General features: G+C 38.3%; 7 protein-coding genes across 7 annotated transcripts; 5 read left to right on the top strand and 2 right to left on the bottom strand.

Moving 5' to 3' along the window:
* Positions 1-487: 487 nt before the first annotated feature.
* Positions 488-2,696, top strand: L201_000833 (uncharacterized protein; the record flags this gene model as incomplete). The annotated part of the gene is made up of 4 exons (XM_066216629.1): positions 488-582; positions 645-916; positions 1,020-2,438; positions 2,518-2,696. The coding sequence occupies 4 exons, from the start codon at positions 488-490 to the stop codon at positions 2,694-2,696; spliced, it is 1,965 nt and encodes a 654-aa protein (XP_066072726.1).
* A 962-nt stretch (positions 2,697-3,658) lies between these two features.
* Positions 3,659-6,098, top strand: L201_000834 (uncharacterized protein; the record flags this gene model as incomplete). Its single annotated transcript, XM_066216630.1, has 4 exons — positions 3,659-4,255; positions 4,328-4,349; positions 4,424-4,586; positions 4,658-6,098. 4 exons carry the CDS (start codon positions 3,659-3,661, stop codon positions 6,096-6,098), a joined length of 2,223 nt encoding a protein of 740 aa, XP_066072727.1.
* A 972-nt stretch (positions 6,099-7,070) lies between these two features.
* L201_000835 (uncharacterized protein) lies at positions 7,071-8,029 on the top strand (the record flags this gene model as incomplete). The annotated part of the gene is made up of 4 exons (XM_066216631.1): positions 7,071-7,185; positions 7,250-7,468; positions 7,545-7,607; positions 7,815-8,029. The coding sequence occupies 4 exons, from the start codon at positions 7,071-7,073 to the stop codon at positions 8,027-8,029; spliced, it is 612 nt and encodes a 203-aa protein (XP_066072728.1).
* Positions 8,030-9,321: 1,292 nt separating this feature from the next.
* L201_000836 (uncharacterized protein) lies at positions 9,322-9,919 on the top strand (the record flags this gene model as incomplete). Its single annotated transcript, XM_066216632.1, has 2 exons — positions 9,322-9,533; positions 9,586-9,919. 2 exons carry the CDS (start codon positions 9,322-9,324, stop codon positions 9,917-9,919), a joined length of 546 nt encoding a protein of 181 aa, XP_066072729.1.
* Positions 9,920-12,403: 2,484 nt separating this feature from the next.
* L201_000837 (uncharacterized protein) lies at positions 12,404-14,734 on the top strand (the record flags this gene model as incomplete). Its single annotated transcript, XM_066216633.1, has 8 exons — positions 12,404-12,666; positions 12,732-12,851; positions 12,906-12,971; positions 13,043-13,790; positions 13,855-14,154; positions 14,282-14,383; positions 14,523-14,541; positions 14,613-14,734. The coding sequence occupies 8 exons, from the start codon at positions 12,404-12,406 to the stop codon at positions 14,732-14,734; spliced, it is 1,740 nt and encodes a 579-aa protein (XP_066072730.1).
* A 694-nt stretch (positions 14,735-15,428) lies between these two features.
* L201_000838 (uncharacterized protein) lies at positions 15,429-17,010 on the bottom strand (the record flags this gene model as incomplete). The annotated part of the gene is made up of 4 exons (XM_066216634.1): positions 15,429-15,568; positions 15,646-16,187; positions 16,274-16,428; positions 16,543-17,010. The coding sequence occupies 4 exons, from the start codon at positions 17,008-17,010 to the stop codon at positions 15,429-15,431; spliced, it is 1,305 nt and encodes a 434-aa protein (XP_066072731.1).
* A 721-nt stretch (positions 17,011-17,731) lies between these two features.
* On the bottom strand, positions 17,732-18,581 carry L201_000839 (cell division control protein 42; the record flags this gene model as incomplete). The annotated part of the gene is made up of 4 exons (XM_066216635.1): positions 17,732-17,794; positions 17,904-18,298; positions 18,397-18,467; positions 18,535-18,581. 4 exons carry the CDS (start codon positions 18,579-18,581, stop codon positions 17,732-17,734), a joined length of 576 nt encoding a protein of 191 aa, XP_066072732.1.
* Positions 18,582-18,736: the final 155 nt, after the last annotated feature.

An 18,736-nucleotide genomic window follows, 5' to 3' on the forward strand; every position in this document is an offset into this window, starting at 1 on the left:
AGATATTTATGGAAATTTTTAAAGAACAAAATGCAAGTTGTCCCTACACTGAATCGTTCTTGTACTTCTTCTAGCTTTACTTCAATGTTATATATTATATATTAAATTAATTCTTAAATACATTGTCCTCTCAAACATCGTTTTAACATCCCTTGACCTTTTTGGACATCCTCCATTATCGGTCCGAAAATAGTCCGTCATATCACCTTTCGGACATGACCTATAGTTACACGTGGCATACTCATGGGTCTTGCCACTGAATACCGGACGTAAGCGTTTCTAGAAATGTTGAATGATAATGATAATGATAATGAAAGTTGAATAGATATTTACATTTAGTATTCTTATCGCAAGAGCAAGAAGTCTATCTCTTTTCTTTCAATCAACTTTCACTCTTCAGCTCCCAAAATCAACTTGTGAACACAAGCATCAATTACCTTTGGAACCTTCAATAATCCGCCTGACTTCCTTAGATCTATTAGATATCATGTCGAAAGTTCAACTTTACGTGTATGACCTTTCGAGAGGTTTAGCCAAACAAATGTCATTGATGTTGACAGGAAAGCAGATAGATGGTATATGGTAAGTGTGGTATCGTAGCTATTCATTTCAGCTTTTCCACTGACGGAAACTTTGTGTTTTAGGCACACATCAGTCGTTGCATGGGGTCGAGAGATATTTTATGGACAAGGTATATTAACTTCTAAACCTGGTACAACGCATCATGGACCACCATTACATGTTATAGAAGTTCGTGAAACTCAAATCGATGAAGATACATTCAACGAATATCTATCAAGTTTAGGTGAAATGTATACACCAAGTAAATATCATTTAATTGAATTCAATTGTAATCATTTTACAGCAGATGTTATTGGTTTTTTAACTGGTCAAGAAATACCTAAATGGATAAGTGGTAAGTTATCGTCTCTTAGGCTTTCTATAGATCATCTTCTTCTGTAAAATATCTTTTTATCTGAACATTGAACTGACATATATACCTCTCATCACTCACCTAGGCCTTCCTGCTGAATTCCTCTCAACACCTTTCGGTCAAGCTATGAGACCACAGATAGATGCAATGTTTAGACAAACAGCCCCTTCAGAACGCCCTATTCCTGGTCCATCACCAAATCAACCTGGTGTCAATCCCACTTCCAACAACTTACCCACTCCACCTTCATCAGGAACAGCAACTCCTGCTTTAGCTTCAGCTTTATTACAATCTGTTGCTGCTCGCGCACATACTCAATCACAGGGAAATACCGGTTTAGCCACACCTAATTCATCATCATCATCATCGTCTACACCACCTAATCCAGAGACTTCACCTTTAACCTTGGTAACTTCCGTGGCCCACTTCCACTCTATCTTGACACAACATTCAGCTGTGATAGTAAACTTTACCAATACACCAACTTGTCCACCATGCAGAACAATTAAACCAGTATATGAAACTATATCATCTATACATTCATCTACGTATGGACCTAAAGGAGCTAGATTTGCTGAAGTCGAATTATCCATTGGTGAAGGTAGACAATTAGCACAACAATATAATGTTCATGCTACGCCAACATTTATATTCTTTAAGAATGGTAAAAAATTTGAAGAAATGAAAGGTGCATCAAAGAAAGAATTAGAAAATAGAGTAGAAGGTTTCTTAGAAGATTGTTTCCCCACACATATACATAAAAAATTATTCTTACCTGCTGTAGAGTCATTACCGTATAATCCGATAACAGCTTCAAACGTACCTAACTATACTGCTTTAATAGGTAAATTAGAAGGATTTTTGAATGGTAAAGGTAAAGAAGATGATATAAAGTTTATCAAGCAAACAATTATACCTCTATTAGAAGATAAGCAAAATCCTCCTGATGTAGAATTGAAGGCTACAACGGAAAATTGGATTAGAATAACTAATGATTTGTTAGAAATACTCAAAGCTGAAGAAACTTTCCCTTTAATCGATTTATGGAGAATTGGAATATTGAAACCTAAAATAGCATCTCTGTTAGCGTTAAGATTACGTCCTTCTTCGTCCTCGACAACTATATCTGATCCTATATCAACTATATTATCATTAACAAGTAAAACACTAAGTGTGTCAGGTATAAATACACCCAAACCATTTTCACTTACGGTTTTAAGATTAATTACAAATTTATTAGCTTCAAATGAATTAGATAATCTAATTTTATCTGTTGAAACTGGACATTTAGTAGATATCCAAGAAAAACTGATTAATATATTAGTTGAATCTCTGTTACATCAAGATCAATCTGTTAGATCATCCGCTGCTGGTATAGCTGTAAATTCAGGTGCATGGAGACAAAGAAATAGGAAAGATGAACATACTCAAAATGTTAATTGGGAAACTGAACTAGTCAGTGCTTTGATTGAAAGTATAGCTAGAGAATCTGATGAAGATGTTTGTAAGTACTACTCCTGATCATATTGCGTTGTTTTGTAAAATCGGGTTTTTACTAAATTTCCATCGATCCATCATTTTAGCTCATCGATTGTTAGCAGCATTAGCAATGATCATTTACCTCTCACCCATATATGAATCAGATACAAAGCCTCTACTAGAGGTACTGGGTGCAAAAGATACTTTATATAGTAAATCTAAATCATGGAAGAAGAAGGAAATAAAGAAATTAGGTGAAGAAATTGCTGGTAAATTATGTTAATCGTGATTATTCTATTCTTCACATGTCCCATATATATATATAATATGTAATACCTTACTTGTAAATAGACTCTCCTGATTGTATAAGAACCTTTTCAGCATATACATGCATCATGGTGGAGGCATTTCGTGTATTATCTTGCAATTGGTAAGAAATGCCACATCCATTTCGTGATGTTTGGTTTTGGTTGATATGTATGAGTGGCAAAAACAACGAACACATGACATGATTAGAACCAAAACAATGAAACAATGACAAAACCAGATAAAGACAGAAAGACAGTCGCGACTAAACAATTGATTTTCATATTGTTATTCTCTGCTCATTATTCTGCTTCCTCATATATAACTAGACAGCATCTTGAAATACCTATACATATTGTCAATTCAGTCACGACCAATAGTGCATGTATATTGCAGAGACCTTAGAAGTGAAAAAAGGGGTCACATCACAGGGGAAACACACAAACAAGTGAAAAGGTACCATCAAAAGCTCGGACCCAAACATTACGACTCACACGTCACATATAGTACAAAATCAACAGCGAACAAGGGGGTTTCATCTCAGTCGAGGGTAATCAACAACTCATCTAAAATCAAGAACATTATCGCGATTCACTCCTTCATACAACAATTAGAGTGGCAAGCTGGAGTAATTTGTGGTTTTTTCAATACAACAATTCAAGTGAGTTGAGATCTTAGGTTTCACTTCTTTCGTTCTTCACGCCAAGTAATAAGGTCATCGCTGATTCAGATCCAGCAGGATCATATCATAGCCATTTCATTATAGTGGGAGTTAAGTAGGACTGTTGGGTGTATCCCATGCAAGATAGCCGAGATAATTACTGGTAGGTCAGCTCTGATAATTATCCTCGCTTTTCCACTTTCTTCATCACTATTGAACATTTTCATACCTTCTTTACTACCTTCACTCTATCTTTTCAAAGCTGTAACTCACTCATCATGCCTTTAGTCTGCTCTAGCTCTTACCCTTCCTTATCTCTACCTCACTTCCAACCCTCATCAGCCTTACCTTCTCCTATTATGTCGCCTGAATCTACAACTCCCTCACTCTCAACGATGTCCTCCAATATGGGTATGAACAATATGACTTCCACCCCTAAACCATTACCCAAATCAACCTCTCAACCAACTCTCACTAAATCTTCATCAAATTCATCATTAAATGGTCATATGACTTCACCGACAAAAACACCATCATCCTCATCAAAAAATTATCATCCATATTTAATTCATTCATCCGCATCTTCTTTGTTGACTAGAACAAATTCTTCACCTGCTCAACCACCCACTTCACCATCAAATCATCATAGATCAAGTAGATCAATGAGTTCATTGAATTATATCTTGGAAGGTGGCGGTCACTCAGAGAAAGAAAAAGAAGATAGAAGAAAATCAATGGAATCTCAATCTCCTTCATCGCCTAATAAACATGGTAATAGGAGACCTCCAATGGTTAAAAGGTCAGGTACATTGCCTGAATTTCTCAATAATGCTGGTAAATCTTCATTGAAAGATACAAAAGAAATTGATTTACCTGTAAGTTATCTCATTCAGCTAATGATCTTGTTATTATTAACATTCTTAGCTGAAAATACCCTCCTCTCGCAGCTCAATCCAAAACTGTGGACACGTAAGTTTAGGCATACTTGATCATATCGCCTAAGCTTAAAGATGGCTAACGGTGTTTATATTATGTTAACTTAGCTTCCGAGCTCGCTCAATACCTAGGCTATACGCTGCGAACAGGCGGAACAGAGGGTACAGGTCAGATACTACCAGCACCTCTGGTAGAAGATATAAAGTCTTGGGTACTTAGGCAGCGTGTATCAGGTAGAGATTTCTTGAAGGGAAGCTCGGATGGATGGGGGTGAGTATTCAATGAACTCATAACAGCATCTGCTAAAACTCCAACCTGACGGACTTATGGTACTTTGACAGAAACACAACTCGTCCGCCACCATTTTTACCTCTGTTACAAACCATTGCAAGACGTTTACGGAGACACTCGTTGTCAGGAAGAATCGAATCTGTACCTGCTAATCCGGATGATTCGTTTGGCAGAGGTTCTGTTTTATTGGAAGAGAACGAAGACGAGGAGGATCAGGACGAAGATGACATTACTGGAGTGAAGAAGATGGCAAATGCTTTTGATGCAAGAAGCTCCGGTTCTTCCGTTTCAGAAGCGGGTGCGAGTGGTGATGAGCAAGAGGTCGTGAAGCTAAAGCCACAATGGACAGGTGAAAGCATAGGAGAGAGATGGAAGGCTTGGGAAGAGCGATTTGACGGTGACAGAAGACATAGATATAGGAAGTTTTCGGATGTATCGATCGGTAGTGCAAGTGATCTAGAATCCCTTATAGGGCATCAGACTGGATATCAAGCATTATTGAAATCTGAAGACGAAGAAGAAGACCAAGAGCAAGTCGCTACAATCAAGGCACCTCCGCCTGTAAATTTAGATAATTCACCTTCCATCAGTTTGCCAGAAGGTTTGACTCCCCCGCCACCTTATACGTCTACTTTCACCTCCAGCGACCCGATACAGGCTCAATCTCTCACGTCTGTCACCGAAAATCTTACACCTGAAAGAAGGAATGATGGTGAATTCTCAGCTACTCCTACTCCAGAACGAACGATGAATAATGCCGGTTTAGGAATACTTGAATCCTCGCCTGACCATACTCCATCTCGATCATCGAGTACGAGAACGCAGCAAAATGAAGAAACTGGTTCGCCACATATGAAAAACATGTCGAGTCATTCTGTAAGAGGATCAGACCCATATGCAGCTTTGAGAAAGCGATCATCATCCGGTGCAAAACCAAAATATCCATCCGTGAGGAATCTGAATCTAAATAATGATGATGAAGGGGATGAAGAGGAGGAGGAAGAAGAAGGATATTTAAGACCTGCACAGAAAAGTCCTGCAAATGCTAATTTCCAGGGAGAAGAATTAGAAGGATCAAGATGGACTACAGCAAGAAGAGTTACTTTAAAACCTACAAAAGCTCAAAATATCTTTGATAGTTCTGTTCCCACTACCCCTACCACTACAATCACCAACATGCAGGAAGAGAAAGATCAGAAGATGGAGGAACAAATGAGCTTTTTGTTAAATAGAATAAAAGAATTGGAAAATAAACTTGATGATGTAACGAAAACAAACAAGAACAATGTTGACAAATTAAATAAACAGGGAAATCGAAACAACAATTCGAAATCCGTTTTGGACCTGATTGGTTTAGGACCTAAATATAATGATGCACCTGACGGGGATGGTTTACCAAGAACCGTAAGGGAATTACCGGTCTATTTGTTCTTAGTTGGGTTCGGTGTGGGTGCCGTTATGTGTAGGGTGCTGTTTGGTAGATCTAGGTAAATGGAGTGTATAGTGTATACAGTCGTGCTTCTCTACTATTGCTTTGCTTTCTTGCTGGGCATCGGATGCTTTACTCTGCTTTTTGGGCCTTTGATACATATATAATGATTTTGATGAAATTTAATGACATATTGGATCGTGTCAAATAGCAGCATTGTTCAGTTAACTGTCCTGCACCTTTCCGCAAAGTCTGACTAGCCCTCCTCAAAGTCGAATGTATAGGTCGACACCGAAAATCCTATGCTTTTTTTCCGTACATGCATGGAACGTCAGCCATAAAATTGAGTAACAACCTTTCTGACTACTGTCGGAGTAATAAACAACAATAAAATCATGAAACGTCTATTCAGGGACCACTAGAATCCCGCTTCCCGAAAGCAAAATGTCAAAGCGTTTCAGAACAATGACTATTCTTAACCTTTATCACATCTGCAAGTCTTGATTCCTTTCCATGTTGGTATATTGATAGTATGCTCACTTCTCGAAACCTCCCCTGTCTTTCTGATGTTCAACTTCTCTTTATTATTCGATGACTCGATCCCATTCAGAACAACCATGAAACTTGATGGAACGTTTCAACAATGATGATCTATAACAGACTAGTCAATTACGCTATGACTTTTCATCTTAGATACATTATGATGCATTGATCACCATCAAAGGGATACCTGGGCTCCAGTAAATCAACAATAATTCACATACAGTGACGCTTAAGCACACACACAGTTGATCTTTTCCAACAAATGTATACTCCTGCAGATACTCAGCACCATTCCTTTATATACACTTATTAACGGATTGTCGTACTCCTCATTGTCTCTCTTTTAAACAATCACTAATCAGTATATATCCTCTCTCTCAAGAACAGCTGTGCAACAGATTTCATTTCAATCATATAAATATCTATTTATACATTTCCACCGTCTTATACTCAAGAACTAACAAACAACTGCAACGTCAAGCTCAATTGTAATGAATACACCTAAAGCAAGTCGATTTCACTCAATCCGGTTAGGAACCAAAGCTACTTTAATAGCTAGTTTATTGATATTTGGCCATGTCTTGTTGACAACTTCTGCCAATGCTCGTGAGTGTTCACCTATTTTATGCGATAGACTGAATTACTAACTAGAATATCAATTGGGCAATAGCTATACCAATTCATCTAATTTCAGAATTGCCAGCATCATTATCAACTATATCTGCGTTAATCTTCTTAACTCTATTATGGATTACATTTAGTTTAATTGAGAGTTGTGATCTACAATCTAGACCTTTAGATGCACAGAAAGATACAGAAAAGGGTATGGTTTTTAATGAACCTTGGGTTGAAGGATTATGTCAATTAGCAGTTTTAGGATTCTGGTTAGGTGAGTATGATTAACAATAAGATTCGGGATATCGATATCTCAAAAGTGGCTGAATGATGTATCCGGTATTTGACAGATTACTGGCAAGATGCTCAAGTAGTTCTGGAAGCTTTCTCGCAACATCTATCTGGAGAATTTGGTGAGTACAAGAGTGGATAGAGGCTCAAGTGCTGGCAGGCAAACAGGCGATGAGGCTAGAGTAGAGGCGATGAAGACGTCGCAAGGAATTAATGCAGCGGTCAACAACGAGTAGTAAAGAATATGTAGTATGGGGGAATATGAGCTGGAGAAGGGAGTAGTACCAATTGATCGTGTCAAATGAATGCTTATATATCTTTTGTACTAGTTCTCCTCCCTTTAACCTATTACATCACCATCTCATCAATCGCTATACTGAACATGCACCTCGCATTTTCTATCATGTTTTACGCATTTAGAAATGGGCTTAGCAGTGTCAACCAGCAGTTCTGGTGTGGAAGAACCGGTTGGTGGGCAGGTAATGTTCAGCTAAATGAAAGTGCTGAAGATGTTATGGAAGCTGGTGGGATCGAAAAGGTGTGATTCTATCCTGCCAATCAAGATGGTTTGCAAAGATATCACGGACATTATTATGTATTTCACAATATCTACGTGATTCATCATACATCTTCCAGTTGATTCATAGCATACGTACTCTTTGCAGGTGTGTATGCCCTTTTGACATAAGCTCACATACGAAGTAATCATTGTTAGCATGACAACGTGATCAAACAACATATGCAGCAGGTAGAATAAACACAAAGTCGAGCATATGCTCGAGTCTGCTCACTATCTGTTTTCTTTCTTCTGAACTTCCGCTGCTGACTCATCCACTCAAAGAAAACCACATATTTAGGGTCGAGAAATGCCAAATAAACATCTCCTTAGCGATATGGTTGAGATAAACATCGAGTTTCAGACAGTTGATGATCAAAAAGCCGATATTCCAGCTTACCTTCTCATGGCAGAAAGGTGAGGGAGTCTCCTAGCTCATAGACGAGGCGAAAAAGCTAATGCTAAATGTTACAAGCGGTCGCTGACGATTTGACGTTTTACAATTTCCTAAGTGATTTCTTCCTGGATATGCTGAGTCGCACCAGCTTGAAAGATTCGGCTATATCGGTCGAAGCAACATCCGAGCAACTTGGCTATCTACGTTCAGTTTTAGACGGTAAACCACTTACCTTGAACGACTGGTCAAAGACATTGCAATTGCTCCAAATCTGTGACAAATCCGGATTTCATAAAGCCCAAGATAGGATTATCAAGCAAACGATGGACTCTTCACCTTGGAAATGGTTTTCTTTAGCTAGTCATAGGAAGGACTTAGAATCGGCAAGAGACGCTCTAAGGTGCATGAAAAGGGAACCACACAGCAATCATATCATATTGAACATATATCGTGTCAGCAAGCTCAAATGCCCACAACAAGCTATTTGGTTGGTCTGTTTAGAGCATTGCAATATGCCTCACGGCCAGAATATCATGGAGCGGATATCAGAGATTGGACCACTATTGCGAATCAATTCTCGCCTGCCTCATAGGTTTATTGTAGGATAGAACCCTTGCGAGGTGAAGTCAGATCACTATATACAGTATGTACGTATGCTTGCTCTGTCATCCTATCCGAGTTCAGTGCATGTATGATTATGTCAACTTGAATGCCTGACAATCACTTTGTGAAAGTGTTATCCTGGTGTACGTACGGGATTGGTCATACAGTAGAGTAATCTCCTTTACGCAAGCTATGTCTCAGCTGCTCTCATGCGTAAGCTATTACTGCAAGCATGTATATAGGAAATATCCACTGCAAGAGAACTATGACTGCATGCATTATGAGTTGGTTATCTTCATTATCACTTAATTTTTCTCGTGCTGCACAACCCATATTTGTTTCGCAAACTCCAGATTACTACCCAGACATGACAGCCGATGGCGAAGTTGTAGTCTACGATGACATGTACAATGATGCGAGTGCATCTACTATATTGATTAGTAGCGATCAAATTCATTTCATGGTTGATCCATACCCATTGAAAAAGGGAAGGCAAGTATTATCTACTTCTCCATACATGTTCGCTTACCTGTTTATCTTTCAGTACCGTTTTATGTGGAATGTTGAGTGACCCTAGTCTTACCCCTTCACTTATTCCACTTGATATCCATTCTGGAGATCTTCGAGTCTTCCTAAGTCTCCTCGATTTCGGTGAACCTGTTCAACCCACTACCACAGAAGGATGGCAGAGGCTACTAGAGATCAGTGACAAATACGAATGTGCAGGATTAAGAACCAAGATTCGGGATCTTGCAAGGGTAAAAGCTTTTCAGAATCCTTGGGAATCGTTTGGTTTGGCAAGTCAACTTGAAGATGAAGCTTTAGCTACAGATGCCATCAAACTCATGAACGGTGACAACGCTCATCACGATATATGACTGGAACGCTTGGGGATGGTGAAGGCACAACAAGTCAGCCTTCCGTACCTATTGGTCTTTTGGATGCAATGAGGGGTCAGATGTATATGGATTACAAGACAGGGATTACGAAGTATAATGTCGATTGGGGTGCAGTCGCGAGCGATTTTCATCCATACAAATAGTAAGTAGCATTTCAACAAAATTGCGACAAACTAGGACGACTGTTCTTGACAACAAGATAGGTAATTCGATAAAGCAACCACATCTCTTATCAATGTCAAGAGTTCGCGGTGCAGAAACACAGAAACCTCACAGCGTGTTAAGATCTACCGTAGCGGAGAACAACGATACTACAGTATATATATATAGGAGCCGGCCCTATAAAGTTGAAATGCATAGTGGTTGTGGCTGTCCTGATGTTCGTTTCTTATTAAACGATGTCCTTTTTAGTGTTGTAGCCATTACCTAGATCTTAGTAAATCTCGAACAGGATTGCAGCACGTACTGGATCCCATGATCGTGTTGAGATCCAGCTTAAAGGGAAACTCTCAAATTTGCCAGTTGGTTAACGATGAGATACTTTCATTGTGATAATATATACTCGTTGAGATGGTCCATTATCGATTGGTCGATGACCGGTCGTATGTTTCATGCTTTTCCGTTAGAATGATCTTAGGGGCAACTCATTTTTAGCAGATCTCTCTATAAAGCGTTTAATTTTAGATCACACGACCCTGCATGAACAATCTTACCATCTGGTCTCTGCTTGGCGATTTTCCGTTTAGTTGTTTGTACATTTTGTTTACTTGTTTTGATGGGTTCATGATGTAGATCTTTACCTGGGCTTTGTCCGGTTTCCGGTCTTTGATGATCGATACGGTATTATCCAATGACTGTAAAGATATATCAGCACGGCACAAAGCCGGCAAGAGGTTCTGAATCAGGTTATTTCATAGGAATCACCTGTCAGGTTATGTGGCGTCATAGATACATAAAAGCAATTTTTAAGGGCCAGACCAGAGCTGTTTGTACGTCATTTCTCATGTTAGAGTTTTGGGATTCAGGTTGTTTTACTTTCTTACTGCTAAATGCATACATTTCAGTTGAGAATAGCAAAACAGCCAAGCGGGTGAACGCTACATACTCCCTAATAGTCGGATACTCGGAGGGGGAACACTTTCGACAGGAATTATTCGTATGCTAAAGAATAAGGGCAAAAGAGGGAAGAGCGGGTCAGTCATGCTGTTCAAACTTTACATGGAGATCATCATCCCAAAGGTAATCAGATCGAAATCATGTGAAAAAGTTTTGAATAGTCACGAGGTGGCGAAACATGTATGTATCACAACAATAATTATGATGCGATTTTTCCAAGAACCATAAAAGACATCTGATATGTCAAGGTTTCGAACAGAGTTTATTCCAGTCTGAATACTCTGCTATTAAGACTTGGAAACAACTAGATACTAAGTACAGCTAGGATAGATAAGGCCTATCTAATCTCTGTCCAACCACGAAATTCATCCATTCATTAGTCAGATAATTGATTATTACACCAGGTTGTGTTGTATTTGATAGGTGTGTGTAATTGGATAATTCGATCTGGATGTGACCGCTGAAAGATCGGCGATCGATGCTGAGACATCGACAAACTTACGGGAATCTCCTCGTATGGTTATTTTCCATTTTACCTATTTACAAGATCAGGATTACTTTTTTAATTTTTCAACCTTTCCCTCTTGTCTCGTGCCTTGATTTTTGGTTGTCATCACCATGTCAAGGGAGTACTTTTCTGTATTCGCTTTGCTTTGGGATGTTTAGGTCTCACTTACGCGCACATCTATCCTGTTCTAAAACCTATTTTATTTAGTTTCTGTCGGTTTTATGCCTGAATGATGAGGAGAAGATGTAATCAAATGGGTTTTAGGGTAAAACAGGAGAGCAAGTCAGTATGAATTATTGATTCATCCTTTTGAAATGGTTAGAAGCGCAGGGGGAGTCTTCTTTGGTGTGTGTTAGGGAAAGGTTGTATCTTATCAATCTATCTTAGGTTCATATGAAGGATACCAACGAGATTATTATGTCACACCCTTTCAAAGATCATCATATTCCTAAACCCCTTTACCTCTTCGGTCTTGAGATATAAGGTCAACGGTATTCCCATTGTTTTTTTTTCCTCAATCCTGTAAACAAATCCATCTTTTCTGAAATCCCGATCATACCCATAATCATACCTATGCCCAGTTAATCGTCAACTTTTGATTCTATATAAACAAATTTTGCGATTGAAATTTTCTTCTTTCGTTTGATCATTATCATCAATAACGAAGTCTTACCAAAGTTTTGGATCAGATTGATTGATTATCAGTAAGTTTCACGCTTATCTATTTCAACAAGTGTCATTGAACATGTGATACTGTCATTGTGGAGGTCATCCACATCAAGTATGGATAAACAACAAATTTCCGTAGCACATGCTAAATTGGCCCTTTCATTATAGATATGAGTTCCAAGATCGCAGCAAACAACATCCCCAACAATGGAGGAGCTTATCCTAATGATGGGTTAGCTGTACCTAACACAGCTGAAACAGTTGCTCCTCCTTCTTACCCAACTGCCATTGGAGACAAGGAAAAAGCCGTACCAATTCACAGTGAAGTTCCAGCTTTAGATGGTAGAGGTACATTGAATTTTGCCGAAGTGATGAAAGGTACAGCAGCAAAACCTCTCAGTACATTTGAGAAGAAAGCTGCTCTTATCAATGCGTAAGTTCCGATCGAATAAGGTTAATTACTGATGCAAATAGCTAATAATTGATCTCTTTATACAGCGAAATGGATAAATTCGGTTTAGGTAGATATCAATGGTGTATTTGGTGTTTATGTGGTTTCGGTTATTTCTTAGATCTTGCTTGGGCGCAAGGTGTCGGTCTTGCCGCTTCTGCTATCTAGTGAGTGATAGTCTTCTCTTGCGGTCGCTATGGTATTGACGGCCTTCCACATAGCCAAGAGATGGGTGTTGCTCCAGGAAAGCAAGGTGTTATCTTCTCTTGTGCTAATGCTGGTCTTGCGTAAGTGTATTCATACCATCTCTACAAGATTTAGTACGTCGCCATTGGCTAATGTGTTCTCGTCTACTCAGTTTCGGTGCTCTTTTCTGGGGTCTCGCAGTCGATGTCATCGGACGAAAATGGGCTTTCAACCTTACATGTTTGATCACCTCAGTTTTCGGTTTACTCTTAGCGGCTCCAAAGTACAACTACGGAGCTATCTGTGGTATCTACTTTTTAGCTAGTATTGGTTTAGGTGGTAATATCCCAATTGATGCGACCATCGCATTAGAATTTTTACCTCAAAACAGAAGATATCTAGTTGCTCTTTTATCCTTATGGCAACCAGTTGGTGTAGTTTTCGCTTCTGGTATCGCTTATGCTACTGCAGCTAAGTATAGATGTGCAACTGGTCTTGATTCTTGTCACAACGTTGCTGCTGGTGCAGCTTGTTGTTCAGTCTCATCAAACATGGGTTGGAGATATAATTCAATCGTTTTAGGTGGTGTCACCTTGGTCATTTTCTTTTTACGATTCTTCGTATTCAATTTCCAAGAATCACCAAAATTCTTATTAGCTAGAGGTAGAGAACAAGAAGCTATTGATGTTTTACACCACATTGCTAAATTCAACAAAGCTCCTCCACCAACTTTAACAGTCGCTCATTTCGCCGAAATCGAAGCTACCTCTTCAGTCATTACAAATGATACCTATGGTGATGATAGAGGTACAGCAGGAAATGTCATCAAGAGGTTCTTCAAGAATTTCAAAGGTCTTAAAGGTCTTTTCCTCAACAAAGTTCAATTAACCGTCTTCCTCCTCCTTGCTGTTGCTTACATGGTAAGTCGATCGAAAATTCTCTTTTCATTTTGAAGAAATTACCGCTAATGTAGTTGACTTTTAGGGTGATTACTGGTCATTCAACTTGGCAGGGTCGTTCCTTCCCCTTATTCTTCTTAGAAACAACGTGTCCAGTGGTCAAGGTACCGTCACCGATACTTACAGACAATATGTTTACATCTATCTACCTGGTATTCTTGGTGCTGTACTTGCCCTGTTTTCCATTCAATTACCTCTTGTTGGAAGAAAATGGTCTTTAGTATTCTCCGCTATTTGTCAAGGTCTAGCTATGGCAATGTACACTCAAGTGAAAACCACTGCTGGTTATGTTGGATTAAACGCTTTCGAATATATCATGCAAACTGTGAGTTCACCTGCCTATCCATCGGAGCTCGCCGCCACTTGACGTCGTCAGCCAAATCATGAAGCTCGCGCGTAGTGGCTAATTTCTGTTTTCCTTCCTTCTCACTTCATCCTATACATCTCATCAGTATTTCAACGCTGTTCTCTATGCATCTGCACCAGAATTGATGGACACAGCCTATAGAGGTAGTGCATCAGGAATGTTATCATGTTTAGGAAGAATTGCCGGTGTAAGTTTAACTTTTTTTGGCCGCTACAACCCAATCCTTCCGTTAAACCTCCTCGACCGTCTAAGACCCTCAACTCCTTCTCATTCTTGTGCTCAAGCTGACTTTCTTGTTTGTTATTGATATTCCTGGCGTACCTCAGATTGTAGCTCCTTTTGCCGGTGCTTATCTTTCTATTGCGTTATTCAGCTCGTCTAGGTGAAAAAGCTGATATAAATTTGTTCATTTTTAGGTGAAAAATACCTTGCCAGCTCTTCAAGTGGTATTCTTTGGTTAGGTGCCGGTGGTATTTGGCTCTCTGCCTTAGTCATGGTATTCTTACCTGTAGAGATGAGAGGTAGACAAATGTTCTGAGCAACAATTGAAGCCTACTAGCAGACTTGTGTTGTTTAAAATATTGGTTTCTTCTGATTAGAGACCACTTTACACAAGCTTTACAAGCTTCCCATGTCATAAAATTCTCAAACCTCTTTCAAGCTCTATAAACATTATAATTCTATTCTTCAAACTCCTTTCGATCGGTATCTTCAATATTATAATTTACTTTTTGGTTCTCTACGCTTTCGATTAATTTATTATAATAACCATTACATATTCCAATCAATGGAAAACGGTTCAAGAAGTGACAGTAAATTCATTATCTCTTTTTTTTACAATGAATAAAAACATTAAACCTCTCAATTTCATGATATAATCTTTTATCTGTAGCTGTTATATAAAATCAAAATACACGTATATAATCAGTTATGCGACTTGTGCTGTTGCCGTGTTCTATATGTCGACCCTTCACAGTAATTCTCGTCGCAAACGATTGCCACGCCGCCAATTCTTGTGTTGTCTCCGTCTCGTTTCGGCCTCTCTTCTCTCGCATGATATGCACCGTCTATCTGTCTCGTCGGAATATGAAGCACGATATGTTAAGCGATGCATATATCCATATGATACAACACAGAAACTGATCTACATAATGCAAAATTCTATAATGTTCGATATGAGGACCTGTAATGAATGTCCTTATCATTGCGAAATGATGGGTTGATGGATGGAACTAAACATTCTTCGGCAGATCATCATACAAATCTTCCAATGACCATTTAGGTCTTAATGGTAGATCGTACGGATCATTAGTTGATAAACCTTCAGCTTGAATACGTAAAATTGCTGTCCAAGCTATCATAGCTGCGTTATCTATTGAAAAGGGAGGAACATCAGTCTTTTGGACTTTTACATATTAGAACTCAAAGATTGTGTTAACTTTGACTTACCGGTACATAATGAAATAGGTGGATAGAATAATTCGATTTGTTTTCTTTTCCCATCTCCATTTTCTCTCTCTTCAATCTTGCTCAACATCTCTATTAACATTTTTCGAAGATACAAGTTACTTGCAACACCACCACTAATTACTAAACCATTTATATCTTTTAAATTATTTAAACTTTTTATAGTTTGTTCCAATTTAAATATTAGATGACCTATAGTAGCGATTTGAAATATTCTACTAAATTCTCTTTTATCACCTTCTGTTAAATCTGATACTGATGATGATTGTCCTTTCGACTTTATTGATATTGATGATGATGATGATGATAATTTCCTTTGTAAAGAAGATAATATACCTGAAAATGAAAAAGCTTTTTTATTGATTGTATCATTAGTACTTAATGGTATTGGTAATGCTTCTAAAGGGATTTTATCATATGGTGGCAAAGGTTTCATAGAAGCATATTTTTCTAATATTGCTCCAGGTGATTTATCTGAAGATATTGGTAATTCAAGTAATCTAGCTGCTTTTTCATAAATGTCTCTAAACGAGTTTGAACATGGATTGAGATTAGTACTATATACACAGTCCTTTGCGTAACTTCGCTTGAATTGTCAAAATTTACCCACCCAATTTTACTATCCAAAGTGTCTAATAATATCTTGAATTTATCTTGTGATTCAGCCAAAACCAATTGTGTATGTCCACCTGATACTAGCAGTATCATGAAAGGGTATTTCGGTGGATTAGGCTCAGTCAATAGAGGTGTTAAAGCATGAGCTTGCTATCATCAGAAACACACACGCATGTTAGCTAATATCAAAAAGAAGAGAGATTGAGATTAATTTTTTTAAATACAGTTTCAATGAGGACATTATTTATGATTTAACTAACCTACCATATGATGTATACCTAATAAATTTTTTTCTGTACCGGCCGCTAAACCTTTTGCAGCCATTTCACCTATACTCAAACAACCTCTCATACCTGGACCTCTGGTATATGCTATAGTATGAATATCATTTATTGATTTACCTGATTCATTTAAACATTTTTTAATTGCTATAGGTATATTTTTATTATGTGATGATTGTGCAATTAAAGGATGTATTCCACCATATAAAGAATTTTCTTCATGTTGTGATATTGTGATTAAACTTAGTATTTCACGATTAGATGATACGATTGAGACTGATGAATCATCCGCAGAAGATTCAATACCTAATACTAATATTGGTTTATCGTTGATATCTTTAGATAGAATCGTCGAAGAATGATTATAACGATACGAAAAGATGACTTGCGATGCTCGGATATGCTGAGATTGGTGCTGACGATGTAGGCTCAGCCTGACCAACGGTCTCATGCTTTGACTTTGAGTTATGATGATATAGACTACTCTGGGTTTATTGAAAGAATGGAGATATGTCGATAGTGTAATTTAACATATTTTACCGCTTAAACGGTTATAGCGTTCGGAGCCAAACAAACGTCAACCCGAAAGACTGAAACCACACGATTCTGCTTATGCAATAGCTTGCTACCTAACTCAGCATGTAGGGTGACAAACGATATCACTATGAGTGTTTGGCCCCGTTTTCTGGAGGCTTCCGTAACCTAGTCGTCCGCCCTGCCTGCATAAGCCATCACAGTGCCACTCAGCCCGTCCTCCGCTTCGCATATACCGAAGACAAGTGTCTCTTTCAGCTCCAGTGAATCAAAATCACACATCAATCATCGAATTGGCGTTCATCGTGAGTATCTAGAAAGCAAGAGGAGAAAAACCAAATCAAACCAAAAATTCTAATCAGAGAAGAAGAGGGTTATCTAATCTCGCAGGATGGAAAGTGGAGACAACGACAAAGAACGTCTGGTTACTGTCCAATATACCCTGTCGAAGTATTGCAGTGAGCCCATATAACGTGTGAGCGCAAGGTATAGTTGCTTTTGTATTTGTAGAATCAATAATATACTACATCGAAAGAGAGAGAATGTTGAAGTGAAAGAAAGCATCGTTAAAGGTATATATATGTAGAGTGAAAGTAAATCAAAACCGCAAATTGAATCCAAGTTGAAAGTGTGCTTGTTTACAATATCACACATTTGGACTTTTTCTTTGTGACGGGAGGTTCTAGAGCAGCGACGATTGCCTGAATTGTAACGATATTAGCAAGGTTAAAGCGTAAACAGGGATATTGACAGAAAAGCGTCTCAATAAGGGAAATCATGATATCATCGTTTGAAAAATCAAAAACTCACCTCATCGAAAACATTCTTTAAACCTCTTTGAGTTAAAGCTGAACATTCAACATATTTTACTGCACCTAATTCTCTTGCTAATCTTTCACCTTGTTCAGTTGTAATTGGTCTTTGTTTTTGTCTTTGTAATTTTTCTAAATGATTTTGATCTTCTCTTAAATCAACTTGTGTACCAACAATTAAACATGGTACACCTGGACAATGATGATGAACTTCTGGGAACCATTTTTCTTTAACATTTTCAAATGATGCAGGTGATGTAACTGAAAAACAAACTAAGAAAACATCTGTTTGTGGATATGATAAAGGTCTTAATCTATCATAATCTTCTTGACCAGCTGTATCAAATAATCCTAATGTATAAGGGTCATCCCCAATCATTACTGTTACGGCGTCTGAATAAAGGCGCGAATAGATGTACCGTCAGCTTTGTAACAATCATTGACGTAACGACAATATTTGCATGTGAAAACAAGATACACCTCAAACTCACAGTTATCAAAAACGGTTGGGACATATTCAGATGGGAATTTGTTGGTGGTGTAGGAAATCAAAAGACATGTTCTGGACAGATTGTCTAAGTGTCAGCTTGAAAGTCACCTCACTAGGCCAAATGAAGATATTGACTCACTTTCCGACGGCACCATCACCAACAACAACACATTTGATAGTTTGCATAATGAATTAATTGATTGGGAAGACAATAGCGGATAACTATAGATGGTGATAATAGAGGTCAGCCAAATTCTTCATTGCAAGGTTGTACAGATCGACAATGTAAACAAATAACGAGAAACAAACACAAGAAAGGAAAGGTGATGACGACATCATCT

The sequence above is a fragment of the Kwoniella dendrophila genome, chromosome 1 (genome assembly GCF_036810415.1).
Source record: "Kwoniella dendrophila CBS 6074 chromosome 1, complete sequence".
Lineage (NCBI taxonomy): Eukaryota > Fungi > Basidiomycota > Tremellomycetes > Tremellales > Cryptococcaceae > Kwoniella > Kwoniella dendrophila.